At 38.2% G+C, this 27069-nt stretch overlaps 1 protein-coding gene across 6 annotated transcripts in view; it reads right to left on the bottom strand.

Annotated features, from left to right (window-relative positions):
- Positions 1 to 7503: 7503 nt before the first annotated feature.
- LOC113913860 (TLC domain-containing protein 4-like) overlaps positions 7504 to 27069 on the bottom strand; it is a 103378-nt gene continuing 83812 nt past the window's right edge. For all 6 annotated transcript variants that reach the window (XM_027578257.2, XM_027578268.2, XM_027578247.2 and 3 more), the window contains one exon: positions 7504 to 13463. In XM_027578257.2, the coding sequence (XP_027434058.2) occupies positions 13145 to 13463 (319 nt within the window). In that variant the 3' untranslated portion in view covers positions 7504 to 13144. The remainder of the gene's footprint in view (positions 13464 to 27069) is intronic.

Below are 27069 nucleotides of genomic sequence, written 5' to 3'. Positions count from 1 at the left end.
TTCCATTAAAATCACCTTATTATTACAAAATTAAAGCTACTCATTAAACATCAATTACCATGAGCCTCACTGTCTCCAAATCCACTGATGAGCTCTAAACTGTTTACATAATTCGAATCCCAGCAATTATCTGTATAAAAGCTTAGGTGAAGACCAGGAAAAAAGTGCATAGAAGAAGTTACACTAAGGAAACATTAAACAAAATTAATCACAGTCATTTTTATGTGGCTGGACCATGGATCCCATTTTTTTTTTTTTCCCTTTTGGTTAGCAGGTTTTATTTCCTATGATGAAAATAAAATTAATATTTTTGAAGTATTTTTAAGAGTCTACATAAAAAGATTTTTTGTTAGTTTGTACTTCAAGCAATATTACAAATATTCTATATGCTCATGAACATGTATAATTGGAATTATTCAAAGTGTTTAAAGAAGATTTCTTGATTTCCCCTCCACCCCTCCCATAAAACATATTCCTTCCTTGGTCTTCCCCATCTCAGGATATAAGACCATCCTCCCATTTGTTCAAGCCAAAATCATAGAAAATCATCGTTTATCAGGCTCTTTTCCTTACCTCCTCACGAGTCCATCAATAACCACTGTCAACTCTACTTCTAAAATATACCCTGAATCTGTTCATTTCTCTCCATCTCTACTGTCAGCACGTTAGTCTGAGCCAGCATTTTACAAAAACTGTGAGTTGCAACCCATTGATGAGTTATGAAATCAGTTTAGTGGGTGACAACCAGTATTTCTTCTCCTACGGTGAAATCGAATAGCAAATCTCAGAGTGCATCACTCATGGTTAAGGGGATTGTCTCATGAAATTTGTGTTTATGCGTATGTGTTTATGTACTGAGTCACCACATAAAATATGTGTCTTCTTGGGTGTTGTGCTAAAAAAATGTTTGAAAGCCTGCATGTAAGCCCACATCATTTTCCCCTGGACTGCTTAAAACCTGGAATGCTTATTCTAAACATGATGAAAAGGCAAAACCTTACAACAACCCAGTGTGATCTGTTCCTGCTTACCTCTCCAACCACATCTTCTCTTTCGCCTCCCCTCACTAACCATTCTCCAGTCACAGTGGCTTCCTTTACGTGAAACACACCAAAGTATCTCCACCTTGGGGACTTTGCACCTGCTATTTCCCCGGCCTAGCACACTCATCACAACGCTGGCAGATTCCGCCTGGTCTTAGTGCCAGGGTCATCTCCACAAAGTGGCCCTTCTAAAACGCCTCCAAATCCCTCACTGTCTTTTATTTCTTTCCCAGCACTTATTATTACCTGAAATTACCTGGTATATTTCTTTTTTTTTACCCCCCCAGGCTTATTTACTGTTGTTCTCCAGTGGCTAGAATGTAAGTTCTAGAGAGCAGAGCCTTCCTTGTCTACATTGTTCACTGATGTCCTCCAGAGCCTAAAATAGAGCCTGGCACATAGTAAGTGCTGACTAGATGTCTTCTGATGGCATGATTTACTATATGTGAAACACTATGCAAGATCTGGAATCAAAAAGGAAAGACATACCCACAGAGTCACTTGACATATATATATGCTTTCCTGCTCCTTACCTCTCCCTTCCAGCTCCCTGGGGAGGACTTGACAGTTTTGTTCACCATTTATACCCTCTGCTTGCATGGTACCTGGTACCTAAAGTGTCAATGTTTTTAAAGTGAATGACTGATTCCGTGAATTTGTGGTGGCTCCAATTACACAGTGTAGAATGATTTTCCAGCAGGTTTCTGGAGCCTGAGTTAAACATACAAAATGTAGGCATTTGGTTAGATACGGAATAAGGATATTTAAGAGTTGAAGCTAATGTCATGAAAGGGATAGACAGTGAGAGTAGACTTCTTTTTGGCTTCACATTTTTTTTTTTAAAGATTTTATTTATTTATTTGAGAGAGAGAATGAGAGACAGCATGAGAGAGAGGAGGGTCAGAGGGAGAAGCAGACTCCCTGCTGAGCAGGGAGCCCGATGTGGGACTCGATCCCGGGACCCCGGGATCATGACCAGAGCCGAAGGCAGTCGCTTAACCAACTGAGCCACCCAGGCGCCCGGCTTCACATTTTTAATACACAGCTTAGATGCCTTTCTAAAAAGAATGGTCCAGTTATAAAAAGTTTTTAGTTTAGTCATTTTTAAAGAACAAAATTAATATGCTGGCACATCCATTTTCTCACTCCATTCTTTAGAACATAAATCCCAATTAGCACTTATTTTTACTCATTAGAATGCTAAGGAATCATTCACATTTTCCCCTAGAGCAATGCAGATTTACTTATTACTTTTCTTCATGACATGTTGTCTCAGAGAGTCCATCTACTGACTGTAAAAACCCAGAGTGGATCTTTACTATAGATAATTCCATTATCAGTCAGCCGAAAACCGATAAAGTTACAGGAAACAACTAAGTGTACCACCCAACTGAGTCACAGGTTAACAAACGTCAGAACAGTTTCCCCATCCCAGTTCATCCTGGCCTTGACTTCGCACAGAGCCCAACAGATAACCCTAGCAGGCCAAGTTTAGAGTCACTAAGAACACAGAAATCTTATGGAAAGTCTGATTACCCAGTACTGAGTCAACCGAGGTAATTGACCCATTAGTGGTAGACTGGCTTCTCAAGATAATTGGAGGATTCAGAGTTTTTATTTTGGTGAGCAAGGAATAAATAACTTACTATTTACATTCTCATTAGTCATCCCCTTTCCTTTCTGATTATATTTTCTTGTGGGAAATAAAGAAAATGGGTTCCATTTTTGGATACCATGATCAAGATGTTTATATCTTTCAAAAGTTAACACTAGGAAGAGTATTAAAAAAATCAACTTGGCTTCAAGTATAGTGGGAAAGTACATCATTAAAACTTTATCTCTTTTCCCGAAGAATCTTGAAGCACTCAGCAAATATTACACTCAGACTCTTTTGGCGAGGTTCATCGATTGCAAGTGATACCATCTCCTCTTGCAAGTGAGGAAGATGGGAGTCATAAACAAGGGGCCTTACTCAAGGGCACATAGTCACAATCAAAGTTAGAATTTAAGCCGCCTCCAAAAACTTATGCAACTGAAACCAATATTCTAGAATTGCTGGCTGACAGGAATTTTGCTCATAGCCTGCCATAACCTGGGCTGTCCCCCAAACTTGATTCTAATTACTCTTATCGTAGAATGATGGAACTTGAAAGAAAAGGGGCCTTCAATTTACCCAGTTGAACTCCTCACCTTACGTGAAAAGAGGGTGAAAACACTTGCCTACACTGGTCACTAGTAGGTGGTGAGCCGGAACTGGAATCCAGGTTTTCAGACTCCCAGATGAAGTCTTTCCACCATGTTACTCAAAATAACAAAGTCTGTGCAGAAGCCTGAAGAGGGCTGAGCACCCACTACTTGCCCCAGCCAGTGGGGGTGGCTGACTAATTTCTTTGAGTGAAAACATAACGGTTTGGCTATGGCCATAGAAGCTTCTCCAGGACAGGAAGTTCTGAGATCCAGGCTCAGTCAAGAATGAATTTATTTATCCTGGTTATTCTGAGAACTCACTTGGCAATCTAGCCAGTGCTTAATAAATATTAACATGATTTGGGGTGCCCAGGTGGCTCAGTCAGTTAAATGTCCGACTCTTGATTTTGGCTCAGGTCATGATCTCAGGGTCGTGAGATCGAGTCTTGCATCGGGCTCCACGCTCAGCATGGAGTCTGCTTGTCCCTCTCCCTCTGCTCCTCTCCCTGCTCTCTCTTAAATAAAATCTTTAAATATATATATAAATTAACACGATTTGATGAATGTATTCTTCTTTACCTGAACACGTTTTGTTTTTAGTGGAGAAAAAAAAGAATCAATTCTCTTAATATGTGTCTTGAGGATAAAGTAGGTGACAGATCTGTGAGAGGCAAGGGCCTTCAGGCTTGAGGCATAGGAAGTGTAAGGGCATGCAGCTTGGACCGCACTGGCTGGAAGTGGGATGGGTAGGTTGGGGTAAATTCACTGAGAACTTTCAATTTGGTTGAAGTAGTTTAGACTTGGGAGTAGAGTATTCTCAGAATATTCAAAAATTCTGAGCAGGGCTGTGACACATTGAGGATGTGTTTGAAAATGAGTCAGTCGGTAGCATGTGTGACAGATGGGGCGGGGAGAGAGTATGTAGTGGGAGAGACCAATTAGGAGACTGTATGGTAGTCCAAGAGGGAACGTTTTAGAGTGCTTCTCCATGTCACCTTCCTAGCAATTCAGACACAGAAATTGGACACCTAACACATGCATGGCAGCCTCCCTGCACCTGCTCCAGGTTACACGGGCTTCTGGTCTCTGCTTTGAACTTTGCCCCCCTACCCCCACCATCCAATGACGACCTCACCTGGACAGTCATACCCCCCTGCAAGGCTGCAGCTTCCTCCGTCTGCAGCAGCCTCCCAACTACCGGACCTGCAGCCAGATTCCCTGGAAGGGCCTTATTCTCGGGGCATCATCTCTAGACCTTACCCAAGCTCTTTGACTAGAGAAGGCGGGGCTGACACCATGGCAGCAACAAGGCATGAGGACAGAGAGCAGACCTGAAAGGGCTGTGGGGAAACTATGGGTCAGTGACAGTCAGGAACCTGGAATACACAGATACGAGGGGTCGAGGCAAGAGCGTGGTTCAGAAATGAGAAAAGCAATGGAAGCCAGAACAGTGAGGCACTTTGAGACCTTTTCTTTCCCCCAGAATGAATTCTTCACATGGCCATTATGTTAGAAGTCTACCAGAGGCTCCCTCCGCTCTTCCAACTACTGTACCTTACCTTTCCTCATTTATAGAAAAACGCCTGAGACCCTGACCTCCCTCTTTCCTCTCATCCACAGCGTCCCCTTAAGAGCTGCCACCGGTCATTCTCCAACCTCCCGCTGAGTCCTTGGCTCCCCATGTTCTGACATCACATCCAGCGGCATCTGTCACCTCTCAGTTCCACAGCCTTATTTTTGAGCTATGTTCAGTTTTCCTAAATCCTTCTGGGTCTCTCTTTGTAATATTTAGCAGATCTGGCCCTTTTGTTTTTCTTCCTTGTCCAAGGCCACACATCAGGCTTAACCACTTTGCAGTTGCTTGGCCAATTTCCCCATCACTAGCCTATTTCTGTACTCCCATTCATCTGATACTGAGAATCTCCCTCAGATGCCATTCCAATCACATTACTAAGCCTTAAAGCTACACTTGCTCCGTTCTAATTGCTCTGTTTCAAGTTAAAGCTCTTTCTCAGAGGATGGGAGAGTTGGAAGGAACGTCGGAGATAGCAAAACTAAGACTCACAGAGATTAAAATACTTCTTCACAGGTACCTTTGACTATTGGGCAAACTGCTTTTTTCTAATTTACAATTCAAACAAAACCCTATCCTCTTGTGTCGCATCCATTCATACATCCTTTCTGTCCACAGCACGGTATACTTCTATTTATTTTTTAAAGATTTTATTTGTTTATTTGACACAGAGAGAGGGAACACAAGCAGGGGGAACAGCAGACAGAGGGAGAAGCAGGCTCCCCACTGGGCAAGGAGCCCGGACGGGACTCGATTCCAGGACCCTGGGATCATGACCTGAGCCGAAGGCGGACACTTAACGACTGAGCCACCCAAGCGACTCCACAGTATACTTTTAAAACTGCTCATTTCATCTTCTAAAACCTCTCATGATGAGCCTGACAACACAAATTATTCCACAAAGCGTAATTGTGGGGCATAGCTGGCTTTTTTGTAACTACAACAGACCAAGACTTGGGGTCTTCTACAGACTCAGGCAGCCTACTAGAATCCCTGCTCCATGGGGGTGCCCCCTCATTCCTGCCTCTGCATGGAGGCATCAGTCAGCAGTGGGTGACACTGCCAAGACAGACAGATGATACAGTCACACACCATACCTGCATATATACACATACATATATAAAGACAAACACCATGATTTCACTCATGTGCAATTTAAGAAAGAAAACAAATGGTTACTGGAGGGGAGGTGGGGGAGGGAATTGGGAGGGGATGGGTTAATGGGGATTAAGGAGCGCACTTATGATGAGCACTGGGTGTTTTATGTAAGTGATGAATCACTAAATTCTACACCAGAAACCAATATTGCACTGCATGTTAACTGGAATTTAAACAAAGAACTGAAGAAAAAAATGGCATATATAATGAATGTTTATATTGCGTTTTAATAAATTCCTGTAATCTGTACAGGAATTCCATTATATTAATTTTTGTAAGTTCATGTCACCCAAAATACATTGTTTACCTACATAGTATTTTCTTACTTTGTTTTGTTTTTCCTAATCTCTGAAGTCTTTTATCTTTTTTGTGTCACTTTCCCCAAATTTCTATCTATCCTTGAACTTTATCCATAGAAGTGCGGCCCATCATCGATACTGCCTTTCATTTGTCCCTACAAGTCCCCTTCTTTGAAAGTCCTGCTCAGGTAATTTCTGGAATGGTATAATCAATGATTTGGTGAGATGACAAGACTAGATGTGGCAGAATTTAGCTGGAGGTAGATGAGAAGAGGAAGAGGCTATTTAGCCAATGGGAGAGTCAAGCTCCAAGCCTAGGAGCGCTGTGCCATAAGCAACAATGGGCTACTCAAGCAGATGTGGTGTTCATAGGCCTTATTTGAAGAGTCCAATTTGTAAGAAGCACCTAGGAACAGATGATCAGTTACTAGAATGGGGAAAATTGCACATTTGCCAACTTGCTTATTTTGTGCATGTTTAAGGACCATTGACAGGGAGAGAACGCAGTTAACTTTGGTAAAGACTAGGAAATAAAGGGTGGCTCATCTTTGAGACAGTCTGAGGTGTGAGAGAGAGCACTCCTTTACACTTGCTTAGAGGGGTTCTGAATCCTTGTAATTTTACCTGTGGCCTATCTCCACTAACAGCTGTGGCTGCTATTTTAATTTTGAAATTCAGCTGTTCCTTTGCCAGTCTTGACACAACATTTTAGGCATGTTCTGAAGCATGACTCATGATAAGCTCTCCAAACGCCAAACGACTTCAGTATTCTATTCAATTAGCTCTCTGCTTTCTGATATACTGGATATTCTCGGACCAAGATGCAAAATCAAGACCATGCGTAATTTGAGAAGGAAAGAATTCCAGCCAAGACATTAGGCAAAACACACTCAAGACCACATGAGAGGCCTAAAGGACATGGGGAAGGAGATTAAAAACATAACTGCCAAAGTTTTACTTAATCTAAAAGAGCCTATTGATTAGATAGCACCATTCCTTCCATCAACAAGCATGACTACAATGTTTGCTATGTCTCCTGGTTTGTTATAAGGCAGGGACCTAAGGGAGCAAAGGGAGGGAAGAGGGTAAACAAGCTCTATAAACATCTTGAAGAATAAACATTAGCTTTAGGATAAATATTAACTTTAGGATTCAAGAGCTAAGAGAGATGATTTGAGGAAAGTAATTTTTATCATCTATTCATTAATTGCTGTTATAAAATGTACACTTTGTAGACTCAAACTTTTGCACTAAATAATTATGATTTTATTAATTTTTTTTCACAAAATACAAAGCTTTGCACCACATTAGTGTTCTAACACAGGAAAATCTCAAGGTTTTCATTGGGAGGAGGGATGATTTATATATGCAGGATATTGATTTTATACACATTCTTAAAATTAGTATTAAATAAAATTTGTCATGACAAAGGAATGCCAACCTTGTAGAACATGCAGATTATTGCTTAGAACTTGTATATACTTTAAACTGACACACATACAAATAAAGAATACAAACATTTTTAAAATTTTAAGGGAATTACCTAGAGATATTAATTAATCCCATTCAAATTAAGCACAACCAGAGAGCAAAGAATACTAAATTGCTATTTTAATTGCTGATAAATCTGAGTAACACTGATTTATAAATTACCAGGTCTCACATTTTGTAAATAAGACAAAGTTCTTCATTCAGCCTTGTGGAAATAAATTAGGAGATGTGTTCTCAAAATGTTAAATGTATTTTGAAAGACTTCCAAAATCTTTATAACAATTAAATAGTAAGGTTGTATATTCCCAAAAAGAAATGTGTGTATCACTAGAGCTATCACATTTGCTGCAATTTTCAAGTAGCTTTTTCAAATGAAATCTATGTCTAAAAGTTATTATTACAAATTCCAATAATTACCAAAAAACCTCATAACTCATCCTAGGTACAAGTTACTAAGAGAGTATTATCTATGCAAAAATTCCTTAAGTAAAAAGTAGACATAATTATACTAGAAGCAAACCAAGCAAGAAACAGAAAAATATACAGCATATTTTATTTACAGTTATATTTTTAGGCTTCATTAACCAAGAAGTAGCAAATACCTAAGCACACTTCATTACAGAAAGAATTATGTAAAGATATAAAGAAAAAAATATACAGATGATGATTAACGAGTTTTCAGCCAGAGGTATTGTATTTATATCTTTAAGATTTAGAAATATTTCTCATTGTTTTTGGTCTTAAATATAGGGCCTGATACCGAAACTGTCTACAGTTTGCTGTAGACATTTTCAATGCAAACAAACGGTTTATGGTGTAACCAACAAAGGAATCAGTGTAAACATTTTCAATGCAAACAAACCAATCTTTAGCAGCTAGCCTTCAGTTCTTCATTGCTATCCAAAATATCTTCAAATAAAGGTGCAACTTACTACCAAGGCTGGTAGAGGAAGTTTGAGGTCCGGGCTAGAAAGGGATAGGGCTCAAGTCCTTGGGTGTTGCATTTGTAAAACGTGCTGAGTAATCCACTTGCTGGTAAGCTTGTTTTTAAAAGAAACATGACCATAACTCAACTGGCTCAATTAAAGAGCAGGACTCAGGAATGCTGCCACAGACCAGCAGCCCCTCCTCCTAACAGCCTCATAACAGAGCTACCTCAGTTCCTCCTGCTGCCATGGGGTCTAAGGAAGAACATTTAGATAACTTACAGGCCTACAATGAATCCCTAGCTGAAACACAGATAAAGCTCTTACTGCTAAGCCAGTTTAAGAGACTACGGATGTTTCTCAATAAAACCATAACCTTATTGGCCTTGTTTCATCTTGTAACAAGTATTATTAAATACTAAATGGCTTCCAATAGCCTCTTAGCAATTATGGTTTGCTGACCTCTACTTAAACTTACTGCAGTGCTTTTTTTTTTCAATGGAAGTATATACTTGAAAACTTTGAAGTTTGCTGCAATAGACCAGAAAGCTTATGGGCATGGAGAAGCCTCTAAAAGTTGATGTTGAAAGGTGCCAGCATAAGGGATGGAGGTGCTGGTAAAGTCTTAAGGGCATTAGGAGGATGAGTTGGAAGGGCTGTCAGGATTCAGAGAAAAGGTTCTAGATGAGGGAGGGGCATTATGCCTTTTAAGGGAAAATCAGTTGCGGTGTCTCCAACTCCAGGTCTTGCTGGCTTCTCATTGTTCTCACACATACCCCATGTGCTTCATGTGAAAAATCCCTTGCAGTAGCTTTAGTGTGCCTGTTGTCAACCAAACTGTGGTTAAGGCTGGGAGGTTTGTGTGTGTGCCCAGGGTCTCTAGACACAGGAGGGGTCTCACTGCTGTGCTGGTTCGTACCTGTGGAGAAACACTGTGCCACATTTCTGATAAAATTATACAAGTTTGCTTCTTCTGGAACCCAAGACACACAAATACATAGTCTTCCATGAAGTGTAACTGATGATGTCAACAATTACATGGACTTTTCAATTTCCAGCAATAGACTAAACCACTGAAAGCCAATTCGTATGCATACTTCCATATTGGAGTTAAGAGTAACCTAGAAATTGAAATTTATTCAAACATTTATTTTAATAGTGCCTTTTGGAAAATGTTTATTTCCCTTAAAAATGAAACAGAACAAACATGAATATTACAACACTTTCCCCTAGATATCTCCACAACAAGACTGTTTCTAACGCATGATGACAAATGGTGTAACCAACCATAAAGCTGGTCCTTTACAACCGTGAAGAACCATTCTCCAAACACCCAACGCACCTCACAGAGTGTACAATTTAAAAACTGACACTTTAGCAAAATGTTGAGTTAAATAGATTAAAATTTAGAAAAGAATTTGATTCAAACACCTATAAATGAGGCAGTTTTTAAAACTAGACCTTTACAGTAGTACTGCAGCATCCATGGTATGTCATTCACCCTTAGGAATGGTAGACATTATTACTTCTCTAAACATAGCACTAGCCCATGAAACAACAAAACTAAACAGTTGGAATAAAGACTGCATCTTAACTTACTATAAGGTATCAACTTATGAAGGAGTTAGTTTCTTTGCACTCATATATAACTCCATTTTGAGTTTTAAATAAATGCTAACAGTACCCACTGGAAAGATTTCAGACACAAGAATGCAAATTGTACAAATTCAAGCTCATAATTTTCAAATTCTCCCAAATAAAATACCAGATGCAGAATCTATGATCTTGCAGGCTATTTAGTTGATTTTCTTCACTTTCAAAATTTTGTAAGAATTTTTATTTTTTAGACTACTACACATTCAAAGAACATCTTTATAGTTACAGGTTGTCACTAATCTTTTTCTATAAAAATAGAGTTGCTTAAAAATTTATACCAATTTGCTTTAATTTTCTACAAATATTTTAATAGTTGTTAAATTCAGAATGTCTAACAGAATCATTTAAATTAATCCAGGTAGTCAAAATACTTAATATGTAAAATGTCTAGCAAAAGTTTGTCATTTAATAAATGACAAATTCATCACTGAATAAATGATATGTTATGTCTTTAACTCCTTGTATCTTAGGTAGGTGGATAGAATCACAGAACAGTGAAATATAGCTCCTATAAAGATCTGACTTAAAGTAGTATGGCAGTTTGTAGTGTCTTTTCCATTTCATGCATGTTGTATGAGGAAATATGTAGCTTCTACTTTTGGATATTGAATGTGGATGTTGAATTAGCTGTCATGCAGTCAGCATAAAATAAGAATTGCTGACTAAGGGATTAATGAACTTTAGTTCAAAGCATTGATATTTTAAACACTTGTTTTGTGAACAGCTATACTAATGAAAATGCTGTCAATGAAAGTAAAAATAAAGTTTTAAGCATGAAATAGCAACTACAAAAACTGAAACTGCTATATGGAAACTCACTGATTACTGAGTTTTATATTACAATACATTGCAATATATTGCTTTATATTGTCTTCACTTTGATGGTGGGTTTAAAATCTGTATTCAGAAACTATAGAAATATCCCAAGAGTCAAAAATATTTATTTCAAGTTTTGTTTTTCTTTAAAGTAATTTCCAAGATAGTTTTCTAATATAAATGTTTTCCTTTTAAAAATCCAGTTTTCTTGCAAAAGAGCAAGAAAAAAACCAAGATAAAACATGTGCTTTCCTACCCCCTCTCAACAACCAATATGCACTTAAGTGCCTATGATGTCAAAGGCATTAAATTTGGTAACAAATTATCAATGTAATATTAGCTTTAAAAACAAATACCTATACTTTACATTACTTTAATTAAGTCTTTCAAAAATAAGTGTACCTACTATAAGCCAATCAATTTGATTTTCTCACTGAGTTATTGACTGAGATTTCAATTACCTTCTGTAAATGTTCTAAAACTTATCAGGCTCTCTCTGCATTAGACAGCCAGATCAAATCAAACCAAATCAAAGTCTGATCTAGCCAGCCAGCCTCCCTTCACCATCATAAGATGCACAAAGAAAGTGAATCATTCTCCTACCAACTGAGAAACTGAGTGGATTAGATCTTTTGGTTTGGGTTCAGTTAAACTCAAGCAGCCGTCACTGGTTAAATTTCTTTCTTTCTTAGGTAAGAACAATCATTAAAATCAAGAACTTGAGAAAAATAAATAAAGGCAGTAATAGCTAATTATATAATTCTATATTGGGGTTGTAAGAACCAAAGAAAAAGCAAACATATACTTACACATACACAAAAAAACCCAAAACCAAAAAAACCGGAGTCACCAGCCATAAATTTATCATCACGTGAGACAAGGATATTAATAATCGGAATACTTGGATTAAATTATCTATTTTTATTTCCTGTCCTTCAGGAAAGACAGAAATTCAAAGCACTCAAAATGTTGGTTAAGCAAGCATAGGTGTAAACTGTGAGTAAAATGTGAATACTGATTTTTTGGAGTTTTGGTCTCATTAAGAAGAGGCCTACGTCATTATTAGGAGCATGACAAATATATACTGCATAACACTTTGGTACCGATGATGTTGGGTTCTGAACTTAGGGGAGGTTTTACAAATGGAAATAATATATTTTTCATGGAAAAAGTGCAACGGAAACAGAGACAGCAGTGTTAAAGCTTTTTTCTTAATGATCCCTCCTATTAGCCTAAAAATGACCTATTAGTCATCTATAACATGCTTTTAGAAAGAGAAATTAATCTCTTAAGGAGCTCTGTAAGACCTGTCTTAAGCCTTACTACAAATAAAAAAGCAGTACTTTGATAAAATGTTAAAAATAGAAATAATAAAGTGATGTCTGAAAAATCTAAAAATTAAAGAAGTATTTTCCATGACTGAATTAAATATTCCCAAAGTAAGCAAAGTACTTCATCATTCATAAATGATAGCATATCTAAACAAAAAATACATCATTTCTGATAGCCTAAGAAAAGAACATTTCAATGGTTTAGAAATTAAACCCTAAACGGGTATTGACAGCCACAGTAAGAAACGAGTGCAGGACAACAAAGTGTTGAGAGCTATTTACAAATTTAAAAGCAGTTCCCATTCTTTCAGCAAAATTGGTGACATAAAACCAAGTGCACCCAATTAGCATAGTCATCTTTTCACAGAGAAAAATACCAATGCAGGTTAACAGATTTCTGAAAAGATTCACCAGTATATTTATAATTTTTTATTTAAACCTTTAAGATTTTATCCATGCTTATAATGCAGAAGAAAATCAGAAAAGAAATCTTGGAACAAAAACTAAGTTTTAGTTTCTCTTTTCTAAAGGTTAAAAAAAAGAAAGCACGGAAACCCTCGATACCAAATATAATTAATAAGAAGTACAAGAACATGCCAAGAATTCATCCTATCAGTAGATATAACGTGGACAGTATGGAAGTATGCTTATCAGTTGCCCACCTTTAGTCAAGTTTTCCATTCTGAAGACTACTTTTGGCTTTCTCTTGTCTGAGGAGAGAGATGACTTTGATGCAACCCTTTGTAATTTTGATCATCCACATGACATTCATCCCATCCAAAATAGCACAAGTAAAGATCCAGGAAAATTGGATTAAAAATCCAAGCCTGATGTAGGCTTCTGTTCCGAACACGGAATAAATGTAACCATAAAAAGGAGGTATCGAGACAATCCGTACGATGAAGAACACCGCGGTCATGAGTACTCCATTGATGACGTTAGCCTTGGAAAACTTAGGATACTTCAGAGCTTCAAAGAACCACCTGGAAAAAATTTTTAAAAGCATCACATTTACTCTGCATCTCCAAAGATTAACCATTTTAAATGTTTTTAGTTTTTAAAATTCAGTGAACATCCTCCTAAGATTTATATAGAGAGGCAAAGGGCCTGGAACAGCCAACACAATACTGAAAAGGAAGAAAGTTGGCAGACTCATACTACCCACTTTCAAGACTGACTTACTATATAAAGCTACAGTACTCAAGACAGCACAGCACTGGTGAAAGAACAAATGATCAACAGTGTTAGCCCAGAAATAGATCCATACAAATATACTCAACTGATTTTTGACTACAGTGTAAAGGTAATTCAATGGAAAAGGAATAGCTTTCCTAACAAACAGCTGGAACAATTGGATATTCATATGCAGAAAAATGAACCTAGGCAGAGCACATTTTACACAAAAATTAACTCAAAATAAGCCACAGCCTTAAACATAAAATGAAAAACTCTGAAACTTCTAGAAGAAAACATAGGAAAAAATCTGCATGATCTTGAGTTTGGTGATCGTACTTTAGATATAACACCAAAAGTACAACTATAGAAAAAAAATAGTTACCAAAAATATTGTTACTAAAATTAAAAACTTGCTCTATGAAAGGCACTGGTAAAACAATTAAAAAAAAAAAAAAAACAGAAGAAAAAGACATCCATGCACTGGGAGAAAATATTTACAAAATACATACAGAATAAAGTACTTATATCCAAAATATAAAAAGAAGTCTTAAAACTCAATAATAAGGCAACAACCCAATTAAAACATGGGCAAAATACCTTAAACACCTCATCAAAGAAGATATACAAAGGAAAATAAGAATATGATAAGACGTTCAACATCATTTGTCATTAGAAAACTGTAAATTAAAACAATGAGATACTACTACATATCTATAAAAATGATTAAAATCCAAAATTCTGGCAATATCAATTGCTGGCAAGGATATGGAGCAACAGAAACTCTAAAGCCCTGCTGGTGAGAATAAAATGGTAAAGCCACTTTGGAAAACAGTATGGCAGTTATAACACTAAACATATTCATAGCACACAATCCAGCAATCACTCTCCTAGGTATCTTTCCAACTGATTTTAAAATTTGTGTCCACACAAAAAATCGCATGCAAATGTTTACACCAGGTTTATCTATAATCGCAAAAAACTGGAAGCAAGCAAGCAACCAAGATGTTATTCAATGGGTGAATGGAGGGGGCGCCTGGGTGGCTCAGTTGGTTAACCGTCTGCCTTCGGCTCAGGTCATGAGCTCAGGTTCCTGGGATCGAACCGCATGTTGGGTTCTCTGCTCATCTGGGAGTCTGCCTCTCCCTCTCACTCTTCCTCTGTGCTCTCCCCCATCTCTCTCAAATAAACAAAATCTTTAAAAAAAATAGCTGAATGGATAAGCAAATTGTGGTATATCCACACAATGGAATGCCATTCAGCAATAAAAAGGACAAACTATCAATTTACATAACCACATGGATGAATCTTAAATGCGTATTATTAAATGAAAGAAACCAGTCTGAAAATGCTACCCACATTATGATTCCATTTATATAACATTCCAGAAAAAGCAAAACTATAAAGACAGGTCAGTAGTTGCCAGAGGTTCAGAGAGAGAGGAAGAGGGTAGAGTAAGTGAAGCAAAGCATAGGAGGTATTTTAGGGTGGTGAAACAATTCTGTATAATATTGTAGTGGTGAGTATATGATGTTATGCATTTGTCAAAATCCACAGAACAGCATGAAGAGTGTGTACAAATTTTAAAATGTCAGTTAGGAGATTGGGGGTGCCAGGATGGAATCTAGACTGTGACAAAAGAATCTAACTGCTTTACAAATACATATATAACCTCACTGTAGGAAGTGGAGTAAAAACAGGTGATCTAAGTAACGCTGAAAATGTATGGTAGCTGTTAAGACTAAAGACAAAAGAAAACTGTACACAGGCACTGTACTCTAGTTGATAAAGTTGTGTGTCATGGAAGAACAGGATAACAATTCTGAAACCATTATGCATATATATATATATATATATATATATATATACACACACACACACACACATATATATTGGGATTTAACAAATAAGTACATCTGTTTGATGGTGAAGTGGGGACCAGGTGTCTCACTGTTGGAGTGGAAAGTTACAGACAAGTGAATGGAAGAGGCTAGACTGATCCATATTATACTGGATTAGAGTTGAAAACATCAGTATGAACTCATTTAGCTTAATACAGATATAAATATAGATGCAGCAGAAATAATTATAGTTAGCTATGTACCCTATGTATACACAGGTTAATATACTTCCAAGTGGTCACCTGGGAGAGCAGAGTAACAATGATGCCCCAGTAGTGGTGAGCAAACCCAGGGCCTAGATCTTGGTCTCTAATACCATTCTCCAATAAAAGGAACCAGGGCTCCTTGAGACATGGCTGATTCTAGGGCTGGAACAGAGAATATACAATATGAATCTAGCATATTTTTCACTGCCAGAAAGTAAGGAAGTACTTAAAAAACAAAATGATGAGGTAGTATCAAAGGGACACAGAAAACAACTGAAAGAGCTCAATGGCTAAAGTACCGTTTTGAACAAATAATAAATAAATAATGTGGTACTGGATTTAAAACACCTGAAGTATAAAATAAATATCCATGAATCCATAGTAATATAAATGAATGAAGGAATGAGTGATTAGAAAAGATAAATATCCTATGCAGAATAATTACAAATAATTTCTGTAGATACTGCACTCTCAACGAGATAAGGCGTAACTTCCCGCTCCTCAAGAGGGGAGCTATTCACAGTGACTTCCTTCTAGAGTTCAGGATAGAAGGCAGGTGGCATAGGAAGAGTAACTTTAAAACTGAGAAATCTGACAAACCCTACCTACTTCAGCCAGGTGAATAGGAAAACATCAACAGTGATAAGTCATGTTTATAGCAGGGAGGCCTGATATGTTGTCATGAGAATGGCACTTTACTTCTGTAGTCTTCCTCCCAAAACCCCATAACCCGAGTCTAATCATGAGAAAAACATCAGACAAACCCAAAGTGAGAAATACTCCACAAAACACCTGACCAGTACCCAAAAACACCTCAAAAACAATGAAAGTCTGAGAGACTGTCACAACCAAGAGGAGTCTAAGGAGATACAACTAAATGTAATGTGGTATCCTGGATGGGGTCCTGAGATGGAAAAAGGACATTAGGTAAAAACTAAGGAAATCTGAATACAGTACAGACTTGGTTAATAATAATGTATCAATATTTGTTCATGAATTGTGACAAATTTACCCTACTAATGTAAGATATTAATAGGGGAAACTGGGTGTGGGGTGTATAGGAAGCTTCTGTATCATCCTTGCAACTTTTCTATAAGTCTAAAATTATTCTCAAAGTTTATTTTTAAAAATTCAGTATTTTCTCGTTCTTTCTGCTCCTTAAAAAAGATCTTGTTGAATTTTACCTCATTGTTTAGAGATTAAATGGTAAATGTAATAAAATATATCCATGTATCTTAATATTTAATTTGACCAAATTAGTTATGACTAAGCTAGAAACTGCTTAACCTCAGTAACTAAAACTGAACAGTTAGGAAAACCTTAAAATAGTTTACGAAGAGAGATCAAAAGATCAAGTAGGAGTAAGTGGTAGGATAAGAGGTGTATTACAATTTATAAGTATTATGTAGTGTGAAAAGAGAAAAGCCCAATTATTCAAGTCAATTAAAAGAGAAACTATTTAGGCAGCATTGGTCAAATTAATAAAATATCACAAACAGGAAAAGTGTCACTGAGACAGGAAAGTCAAAATCCTTTGTTCTAATCCAGATCTCCTATCCTCCATTCTTCTCCACTCCAAAGACTTCCCTTGTTAACCTCAGCCGTTCATTTCTTAGACTATATGGTGGCCTTGAGATTAACAGAAATGCTATCCCTCAAATGACCAATCCCTTTCTCATCACAACTCTTAGCACCCCATATTTCACTTTACCCAGTTCCACCTAGACGCATTCTTCAACCGCCCAACTCTCAAATCCCTATCAGCCTCTAGACCTTGATTACTTCCTTTCCCACCTCCCTGAATTCAGTTAACTTCAGAACACATATCCGCACCCTCAAGGTCTCTTGCCACTTCACCCAACCCACCCGCCCCACCTGCCTCCAACCTCTTATCCCACCAGCTTTTCCAGGCACGTAGTAGACACTGCAGGTGCGTGCTGTACTCTGCAACCAGGATGCCTGGGTTCAGAGCCTGCTTCTCTCACTGTTATTGACTTCTACATCTCAGTTTTATCTCTACAAAACTGGGGACGATGATAGGAACTCCCTTCTGCTATGAAGCTGCTATGACACATAGTAAGAAACTCCCCACTTTACTATTCAATAAATAATTATTAGTCACCAATTCTGAGATTAAGATAAATGGCAGGCACAACTGTAATTTAAAGAGAGCTGGACTTCAGTTGAATTCTCAAATTTCCTTCACGGTCTTAATCACTTAACTCCACACTCCATAAAATTGCTTCCAACCTCTGTCTCACCATTCAAGTTACTTCCATTCCTCATTCTTTTCTATTTCTCAGCCCCTTCAGAGGAACTAGCCTCTTCTAACTACTGAGATAGTAGAGTCCATCAACCATGAATTCCTCAAACTCTGATCTCAAGGTCTCAAAACTTCTTTTCAGGCACCTTTACCTTTATACTCAGATAAAGAGGTTTCTCTTGCTCTCTCCAAGGCTGACTGCTTCCCTGCCCTTGCTCAGGACCCCACTCCACCTTCCAGGACTTTATCCCCTTCCCCTGGCTCCATCCAGATGGATTCTTTCGTCTCTCACCAACCTACTCAATTCTTCCTAATCCAAAAATCTCTCCTCTGCTTGTCTTCCCTATCACACTTTTTGAAAGAGAAGTCAACAGTATATTCACGGACATTCTTGCTATACTTCACAACCCAGCACAATATGATTACATTCCCCTACAAAAGAAACTGGTCACCAGTGGCTTCCCCATACCTAAGACAGTGGGTTTGTCTTAGCCTTCATTGTAAGTGGCCTTTCTATAGCATACAACATTGCCAACCATCATACTTCCATCTCTCCTGACCTCCATGATACTATTTTCCTCTTGGTTCCTTAACTACACTTTCTCAGTCTCTACTTCCTCTGCCTGTCTCTTAAATATTTGTGCCTCCCAAGCACCATTCCCTTCTATATGTGCTACCAAGGCCATTTCATCCACTCTCAAGGGCTCAACACCCTAACACAAATCTCTAATTTCAAGTCCTCTCTCAAGGTCTACTTGTAGTTCCAGATTTTTAATTTATTGTTGAACATTTTCACCTCATTTATTCTTACCTCACAAATTCTCAAATATGCCCCAAACTCAACATTCCTAAAACCAATACCCTACTCCTTGCCTAACCACCCCTCCTACCACAGAAAACTGCCTGTTTCTCTTCTGATCCTCCCAATCATTTGTGGGTTTTTTGATAGATGGAAACATTTTTATTTTCATGAATAAACTTCATTTTCATATAAAAATTAAGGAATTTGCACAAGCAAACTTTCACAGTAACACTAAGCCATAGAAAATTTGTTTGTGTAATTAAATGGTTATATTTCAGGGAGCTGGATAAGACAAAAGAGCCCAAAGGCCATCTTTTCAATACAGTTTGTATGTTATTGTGTCATGAGCATCCCAATGTTTGCTTTTTCTTTGCTCAAATTCAGGTCTTTCTGTGGAAAATGTGTGTGTGTCTGTGTGTGTGTGTGTGTGTTCTCTGTAGATTTATTTTTAAAACTGAAGTATAACTGACATACCATGGTATATTAGTTGCAAGCGTACAACACAGTGGTTCCACGTTTGTACACATAGGGAACCGATCACCACAATAAGTCTAGTTAATGTCTATCATCATACAAAGTTGATACAACATTATTGATTGTATTCCCCATGCTGTACCTTACATCCCCACTCATTTTATAACTGGAAATTTATACCTACCAATCCTTCCAATCTTTATCAGTGGCATCACCCATCACTTAGTTACCCAAATCAGAAACTTGCAGTCATCCTAGACTATTCCTATAGTCTGTAACCAACCCCTATCCATTTCATTTCCTAAAATTCTCCCTTATCCTTCCCTGATTCATTCCATTCCCACTGCTGCCGTTACAGTTTTTGGTTCTCAGTATCTCTTACATCTATGATTACAATGACCCAACTGGTCTCCCTTGACTCAACCTTTCTAGACTTTCCTCTTCTCACAAGTCCTAGACTGTATTTAGTCCAGAATACTTATACTTTCTGTTCTCCAAGTACTTCATGCACTTTCCAAATTTTTGGTTGTGTAGGAAGGTGATTATCTACAAATCCAGACTTAAAGAACTTGTCCTTTGGCTTCACTATGCAATCACCATATTTATCTTCTGCCAATTTTTTCATGTTACCAGTGCCTGGTCTTTAAGCCAGACTTGTTCATTCATTCATTCATTTATAATTTTTTAGACAGAGAGAGAGAGCGTGCTCACGTGTGAGCAAACAGGGGAGGGGCAGAAAGAGGGAGAGAGAGAATCTCAAGCAGGCTCCATGCCCAGCATGGAGCCTCACTCAGGGCTTGATCTCATGACCCTGAGATCATGACCTGGGCCGAAATCAAGAGTTGGACACTTAACCAACTGCCTTAACCAGGCACCCCAAGCCAGTCTCTTTTAAAAGAAAGAGCTCATATATTAATTTAAGGTGAAATAATATTTACATAGCTGCTCTTATCTTCCTCTCTCACACCAGAGGGGCCACTTATTTTGATGGAATCTACTTCCTACCGAATTCAAACACTTTCATTCCAACAAATAAAGGCTAATGGTTTTTGAATATATGTATTCAAGCTGAGAGGGAAAGGGGCAGGAGGAAGAAGGAAGACATGCATGTGGAAAGAAAGGACAGAGGGAAAACTCTTTTACCCACCATCTACAGTTATTATTAAGTCAAGGTATACAAGAAAAGATAGCAAATTGTATGTGTTTATAATCCTCAGCCAATCCCATAGAGAACAATCTGTCTTTGGTCATTTAGCACTTCTTTCTCCCACTGCCCTTCCAAACAAATTTGAACCTTTCAATTACGTCCTGGGAATTAACTATGCAGAATGTGGTACTAACTACAAATGGTATAAAAACAAGGTACTATTTGGTATAATTCACATCTGGAAAAGGCAGAAGGGGCTCCTTGCAGGTAGAGAAAGAAAGAAAAAAGTGAGAAACGAGGATGGAAGCAAAAAAATCAATCCCTACACAGCACCTCCAGTGAGTTTTTGGAGTTTGGAGTTGTGGGTCGGAAGTTTGAATGAGCCCTGGGAAAGCTGCAGGGCCCAGGAGGAGATATTGTGAGTTCAAGAGGAGCGAAGAGAATTTTAAGAAGTGTTGCTGTGAGTAACAAACTGGATCTTTGTTGACATCCTTGGAAAAACTCCAATAAGGTTTTGGATGGCTGTACTGATTCTGGGACGCTACACAGAGACTGGGCAGTGAGCTGACCCTAGTTGTATCTTGGTTGCAAATGTCATCCTTTCAGGCATGTAAACATTGGAATTTAATAAATATTAACTCTGAAATTTTACGGGTTCAGAAACTTAAATTTAGAAAAGTTGCCTTCTGCCCCAATGTTATTTTGACTCCCCTTCTTCTTCTAAACTACTCCTTGATTATCTAGTCTTCCTTATCTTATGCTTCCATTCTAGACACTCAACTTTATAGTTTAAATGCCATCTTTTCTCATGGCTTCAAATGTCACCTCTATCTGATCATTCCAAAATTCCTCTCTGTACCTCTTACTACCTTTCCACTCAGATGCTCTGTCTGTCCTCTTACCTAACATCTCCAAACCAAACCCACCACTTACCCTCCAGGCTTCCTCTTGCCTCCTCATCTCTTTTCATGGGCCCATTCCTCAAAGGTACAGCAGAGAAGTTATCCTACACTCATCCCTTTTCTCGATCTCTAATTTCTCATCCATTGCCAATTTCACTTTTTCTTCCCTGAAATCTCTATTTTGTCATCTTTTCTCTATCCCCACATCCTAATTTGGACTCCTATTTATTTTCTGGACTAATGAAATTACACCATTCATGCACATAACTAAGAGCTGTCTGCTAACCTTCTAACCCAATCTTTTGCCTCCAGTCTTCCAATCTATCCTACAAACTAACCAAAAACTACAATTACTCAGTGCTATTTTCAGAATGACTTCCTCCATAGACTATATTCTCATTGACCACCAGGTCAAGTTCAGTCAGCTCTCTCTGACACTCAACACCCTCTGTGTCTATCCACCCTCCTCCCAGACATATTCTTTGATCCTACAAGTTTGGGTTTGCCTTTCATACGGCATGTTTATTCCACTTTTTAAAAACTTATGTTAATTCCTTCCTCCTTGAATGGAGGGCCTCCCCTCACCATCCATTTCTAAAAACATCCTAAAACATTTTAAGAGTATGTCCTGCCGGTCTTAAAATGTGGTGCATGCACTCCTGAGATTTTTTTGGAGGGTGTACAAGAGAAAACTATTTTTATAATAATATTAAAATATTATCCACTTTGCTCCTTGTGCTCACTTCTACAATGATGGTGCAAAGCCACTGGTAGATAAAACTACTGGCATCTTAGCACAAATCACAGCAATGGCACAAAATGGTACTAGTGGACATTGTATTCTTTACTGCCACACACTTGCAATTAAAAACTAAACAGGGAGTAAAAAAAAAAAAAAAAAAAAGTTACAGAAGGGGGAAAAACTGGTTTCACTTAAGAATGTCCCTGATGAAGACTGGTCGTTTCATTGCATCATGACCTTTGAGTACATCTTTTTAATATTCTGTGTGATAAAATGAGAAGTATACATAACACACTTCTGCTTCGAAGTACAACAGCTGTCTGAAGGAAAAAAACCCTTGAATGATGATTTGAATTATGAGCTAAACTACATGCCTTTTCCATGGAACATCATTTTTGCTTGAAAAAAACTGAAAAACTATGTTATTTAGACTTGGGTATTTGGCAGGCATTTTCTCAAAAATGAAAAGTGAGTTTGTCACATCGAGAAAAGAAGCTTGTCAGTATCTGTTGCCAATAACAAAATTTGAACTTTCAAATGAAAATCAGAATTTTGGAAAAATTTTATCTGGAAAAAGACTTTGATAGCCTCCCAATGCTTAGAGACTTTTTAAATAAGATCAGTGGTGATATTAACTAATGTGAGGTTTTTTAATATTACTAATAAATGTACCAACACTTGGAAGGCCCACATAACTCAGTGGACCAAATAACCCAATGACCAAGGCATGATGTTACACAATTATGCATGGGCAAAAGATTCAAAGCACAGAGAGACCAATGAATTTGAATGTAACTATGTATGGAAAGTTTGCTGGTATAATTTCAGATTCTACATTTAACTAACCTTTAAGAAACTACTTCTTGGTATATTTTGGTGTAATGTTAAAGAAGAATATCCTTGAATACTTGAAAAGGGCTACTCAAATACTTATCTCTTCCTACTACATTATTAACTCTGAGAGGCCGGGGTTTTTTTTCATATGCTTCGACCAAAACAACATTTCACAACAGACTGAAAACAGAGGCAGCCTTGAGAATCCAGATAAATACCACCATGCTAGACATTAGGAAGATTTGCAAAAATGTACATCCATGACACTGTTCCCACTAAAATTTTTTCATTTTGGCAACGTAATTTTTCACAAAAAAATACACATTATGTTAATATAAAATATTATTGTTACTATTAAATGAACTAATAAATATTTTTAATGTTGCAGTTTTAATTTCCAATCTGGCAAATATCAATAGATACAAGCCCACAGGAAATAAAAGTTCATTCAAGTCCTCAATAATTTATGAGATCAACAAGTTTGAAAACAGCTGTTTTATACCACTAATACCAGCACTTTTTTCTTGCCCCTTTTCATATAGCAACTTGTTTTACTAGTTCATTATTTTATATTTTTAAGTCCTACTTTTTCAAACATAGACGTGACACCAGATAGCATACTAGAAGGTCCCGGAGGGCAGGGACTGGGACATTTAAGTGCTGAGGAGGTATTTAGGAAATACTGATTTAACATATTAAGGAGCATATGTACGGAGTTCTTACAAACTATTTAATTTTAATAGCAATGCATAAATATGCCCTCATGGCAATTAAAGGCATTTAGGCAAGAAAGAAGTTACCACCATTATAAAAAGAAACCCGATACATGGGTATAACTCAGCAGCAGCAATGTAATTAAAGCCCAGGTGTCTAAGCTTTATTTCAGTCTTCTTTTCCTCTGTAACCCACCACATGCATCCCATGTGCCTTCTTAAATTACACAAAGCTTTAAAATAGAGAAAACATAAAAATATCACAACAATAAAGAAAACAACTAACCAATAGAAAACTCTAACTGAGCTGAAGTAGCTGCACTCGATTTTGTTATGATCTCCTTGTTGTTGCATTATACCATTTCTTGTTCACATTCCAACCATACTTCTCCTTTTCCTAATTTACTAAAGACTCAAGGCTTTTAGATACAGGTATAGAATTAAACTATTTCTAACTTTACGAGTTCTCAAAGAGTTTCCAACAAAAACAAACTGAAGTTCCTTTAAGCATCAGAGTTAATTTTCTCCTGCTTCAAAATATCATATTTTGAATCATATTTAAGAGATGGACATTGCTAGAGCTTAACTGATCACCTCTTGGGGGTCATTTTTTCAAAAAGTAATTAAATGGGTACTATGTGCCAGACAGTGAGTGCTGGACCATGCAAAGTTTAACAAAATTTTGCCCCTGATCTAATGAAACACAGAGATGAGTAAGAAACAGAAAATGAGAGAGAGAGAGAATGTTATCATAAAATACACTAATCATAATGGTGTAACTGTACGTCACTATTATGGAAGCACAGGTGAGGGACACCCAACCGGACCTGAGAAAGGTGGGGTTTAGTGATGGAAATAATCCTTAGGCTGAGTCCTGAAGGAGAAGTAAGGAACCAGGAGACCTTTCCAGCACATGGACAAGCTGGAATGAGAGGAGATTTCTGAGGGGGAAAAAATGTGGCAGAAAGAATAACAGATGTAACAGAAAATGTTCTGTATCCCATTAAAGAGTCCATGTTTTATCCTGTAAGCAGCCAGAGTCACTGAGGGGATTCAACCAGGGGGGCTGCATGTTCATTGTTGTGTGTTAGAGAGATCATCATAGAAGAGAATAATATAGAAGCGAAATAAAAGGGGAACAGGAGTGCAGACAGGTAGACAGTCCATCTAGAGCAGGAATCAGCAAACTTCTTCCACAAAGAGCCAGAGAGCAGACATAAGGTAAGAGGCTTTGGAAACTGTACAGTCTCTGTCCCAACAAATGGACTCCACTGTTGTAGTGTAACAGCAGTCATGTGAACAAAGGAGCATAGAGGTGCCCTAATAAAACTTTATTTCCAAAAAACAGCAGTGGGTTTGGCCCTCGAGCCTTAGTTTGCCAACCTCCAGTCTAGAACAGCACTGTCCAAAAAAATTTTCTGCAATAATGAAAATGTTCTATAGATGTGCTACCCAATTCAGTAGACTCCAGCCACGTGGGGCTGTCCAGCACTTGAAATGTTACAAGTTAGATGGAGGAACTGAATTTTTAATTTAATTTAATCTAATTTAAATGTAAATAATTACATGTGGCTTGTGGTTACCCTATTGGGCAGGACAGGGTTAGAAGCTGATACAGGAGCCTAAACAAGAGATGATGGGGCAATGAGAGTAGAGATGGAGAGTCAGTGGCTAAGGCAAGAAGTATTTAGGAGGTTATCTGGTAGGACCTAATGATGGACCAAATGTAGGTGAGGGAGAAAGAGTCAAAGATGATTCCCACATGTCAAGCAGGAGTGACTGAGAGAATGGCTGGGCCACAGGCTGAACAAGAGAATACAAAAGACTATGGAGGGAAATATGCTGCATTCTATTTTAGACACGTTGAATTTGTTGTGCCACCTGGGAGGAGAAAACACTTGACTATCATACAAAGAAGTAGGTAGCATTAAATCTGCTCTTTCTAAAGACAAAACAACTGTAGCACAGGGATGTTAAATAACAGCCCAGGTCAGGGCAAGTTAAGTGGCAAGGCTGAATTACAACTTGAGTTTATCTGGTTTTAAAATTCGTGCATAGTCCATCACACAAAAATGAGCAAGTAGGTAGTAGCTGACACCTTGAAAGGAGAACTCACCCCAGGGAGAAGCATGGAGATCAGTGGGCCCAGAAGAGAGCCTCAGGGAACACCAGCATTTATGGAACCGTGTCTTACCAAGGAGGCTGAAAGAGTTATGGTCAGAGACATGCAAGGACTGCATGAGTGCGGTGTCATTAAAGCAAAGGGAGTTGGGCCATACAAGGAGGTGACCAACAGCCTCCAGTCCACAGAGAGACACAATGAGAGAGGCACCAAAGGGAGTTTGCTGGATTTTGCAACTGGAAGTCACTGGTGTCTCCAATGAAACAGTTCCAGCAACAAAAGAGGAAGCCTAATTTTAGTGAGTTAAAGAGCAAAAAAAGATACAATAAAGTAGAGAAAGCAAGTATAAACAGTGCGCTTCCAGTGTTCCCCGGGTTTTTGCGTGTTGAATATGTACGACATTTATTTTTTTTTTAAGATTTTATTTATTTATTCATGAGAGACACAGAGAGAGAGGCAGAGGCATAGGGAGAAGCAGGCTCCCCGCCGAGCAGGGAGCCTGATGTGGGACTCGATCCCAGGACCCTGGGATCATGACCTGAGCCAAAGGCAGACGCTTAACTGACTGAGCCACCCAGGCGCCCCAGAATATGTACGACATTTAGCACTTCCTGAACATATACCGAATGGCAAGCACCATGCCAGGTGCTTTATATATGTAATCTCATTGAATATTCACAACAAACAGTGAAGCATCGTCATCATCATCCCTGTTTTATAGGTAAGAAACCAGGCTTAGAGACATTAAATAATCTTCCACTCATACACAAGGCTAAGTGGGAGAGCTTGGATTTGAATGCAGGTCGTTTGACTTCAAAGTACATGCTCTTTGCTCTATACTTTCACATTATCAGAGTCTTTGAAGATTGCAGAATTATTATTTTAAAATTTTAAGTGGCCAAGCCCAAGAAACAGATTATCTTCTTGAAGAAATAAGATTACACCATCTGAAATATGGGCAAACAAAATAAGACAGTGAATAAGCAAAGCTTGGGAAAGAAAAGCTTCAGCAGCAGACCTGTAATCTAGTCTCTCCTGTTTTGGGGGTGGAAGGACCACTCTTCCCCTGCCCCCACCGCCTTTGGCAAAAAAAAAAAAAAAAAAAAAATTAGGTTAGGGGCACCTGGGTGGCTCAGTCAGTCAAGTGTCTGCCTTCGGCTCAGGTCATGATCCCGGGGTCCTGGGATTGAGCCCCGCGGCAGGCTCCCTGCTCAGCGGGGAATCTGCTTCTCCCTCTGACCCTCCCCCCACTTCTTGCTCTCTCTTTCACTCTCTTTCTCTCAAATAAATAAATAAACTTTTTTTTTTTT

The sequence above is a fragment of the Zalophus californianus genome, chromosome 4 (genome assembly GCF_009762305.2).
Source record: "Zalophus californianus isolate mZalCal1 chromosome 4, mZalCal1.pri.v2, whole genome shotgun sequence".
NCBI lineage: Eukaryota > Metazoa > Chordata > Mammalia > Carnivora > Otariidae > Zalophus > Zalophus californianus.
This window is presented reverse-complemented; position numbering and strand designations above follow the sequence as displayed.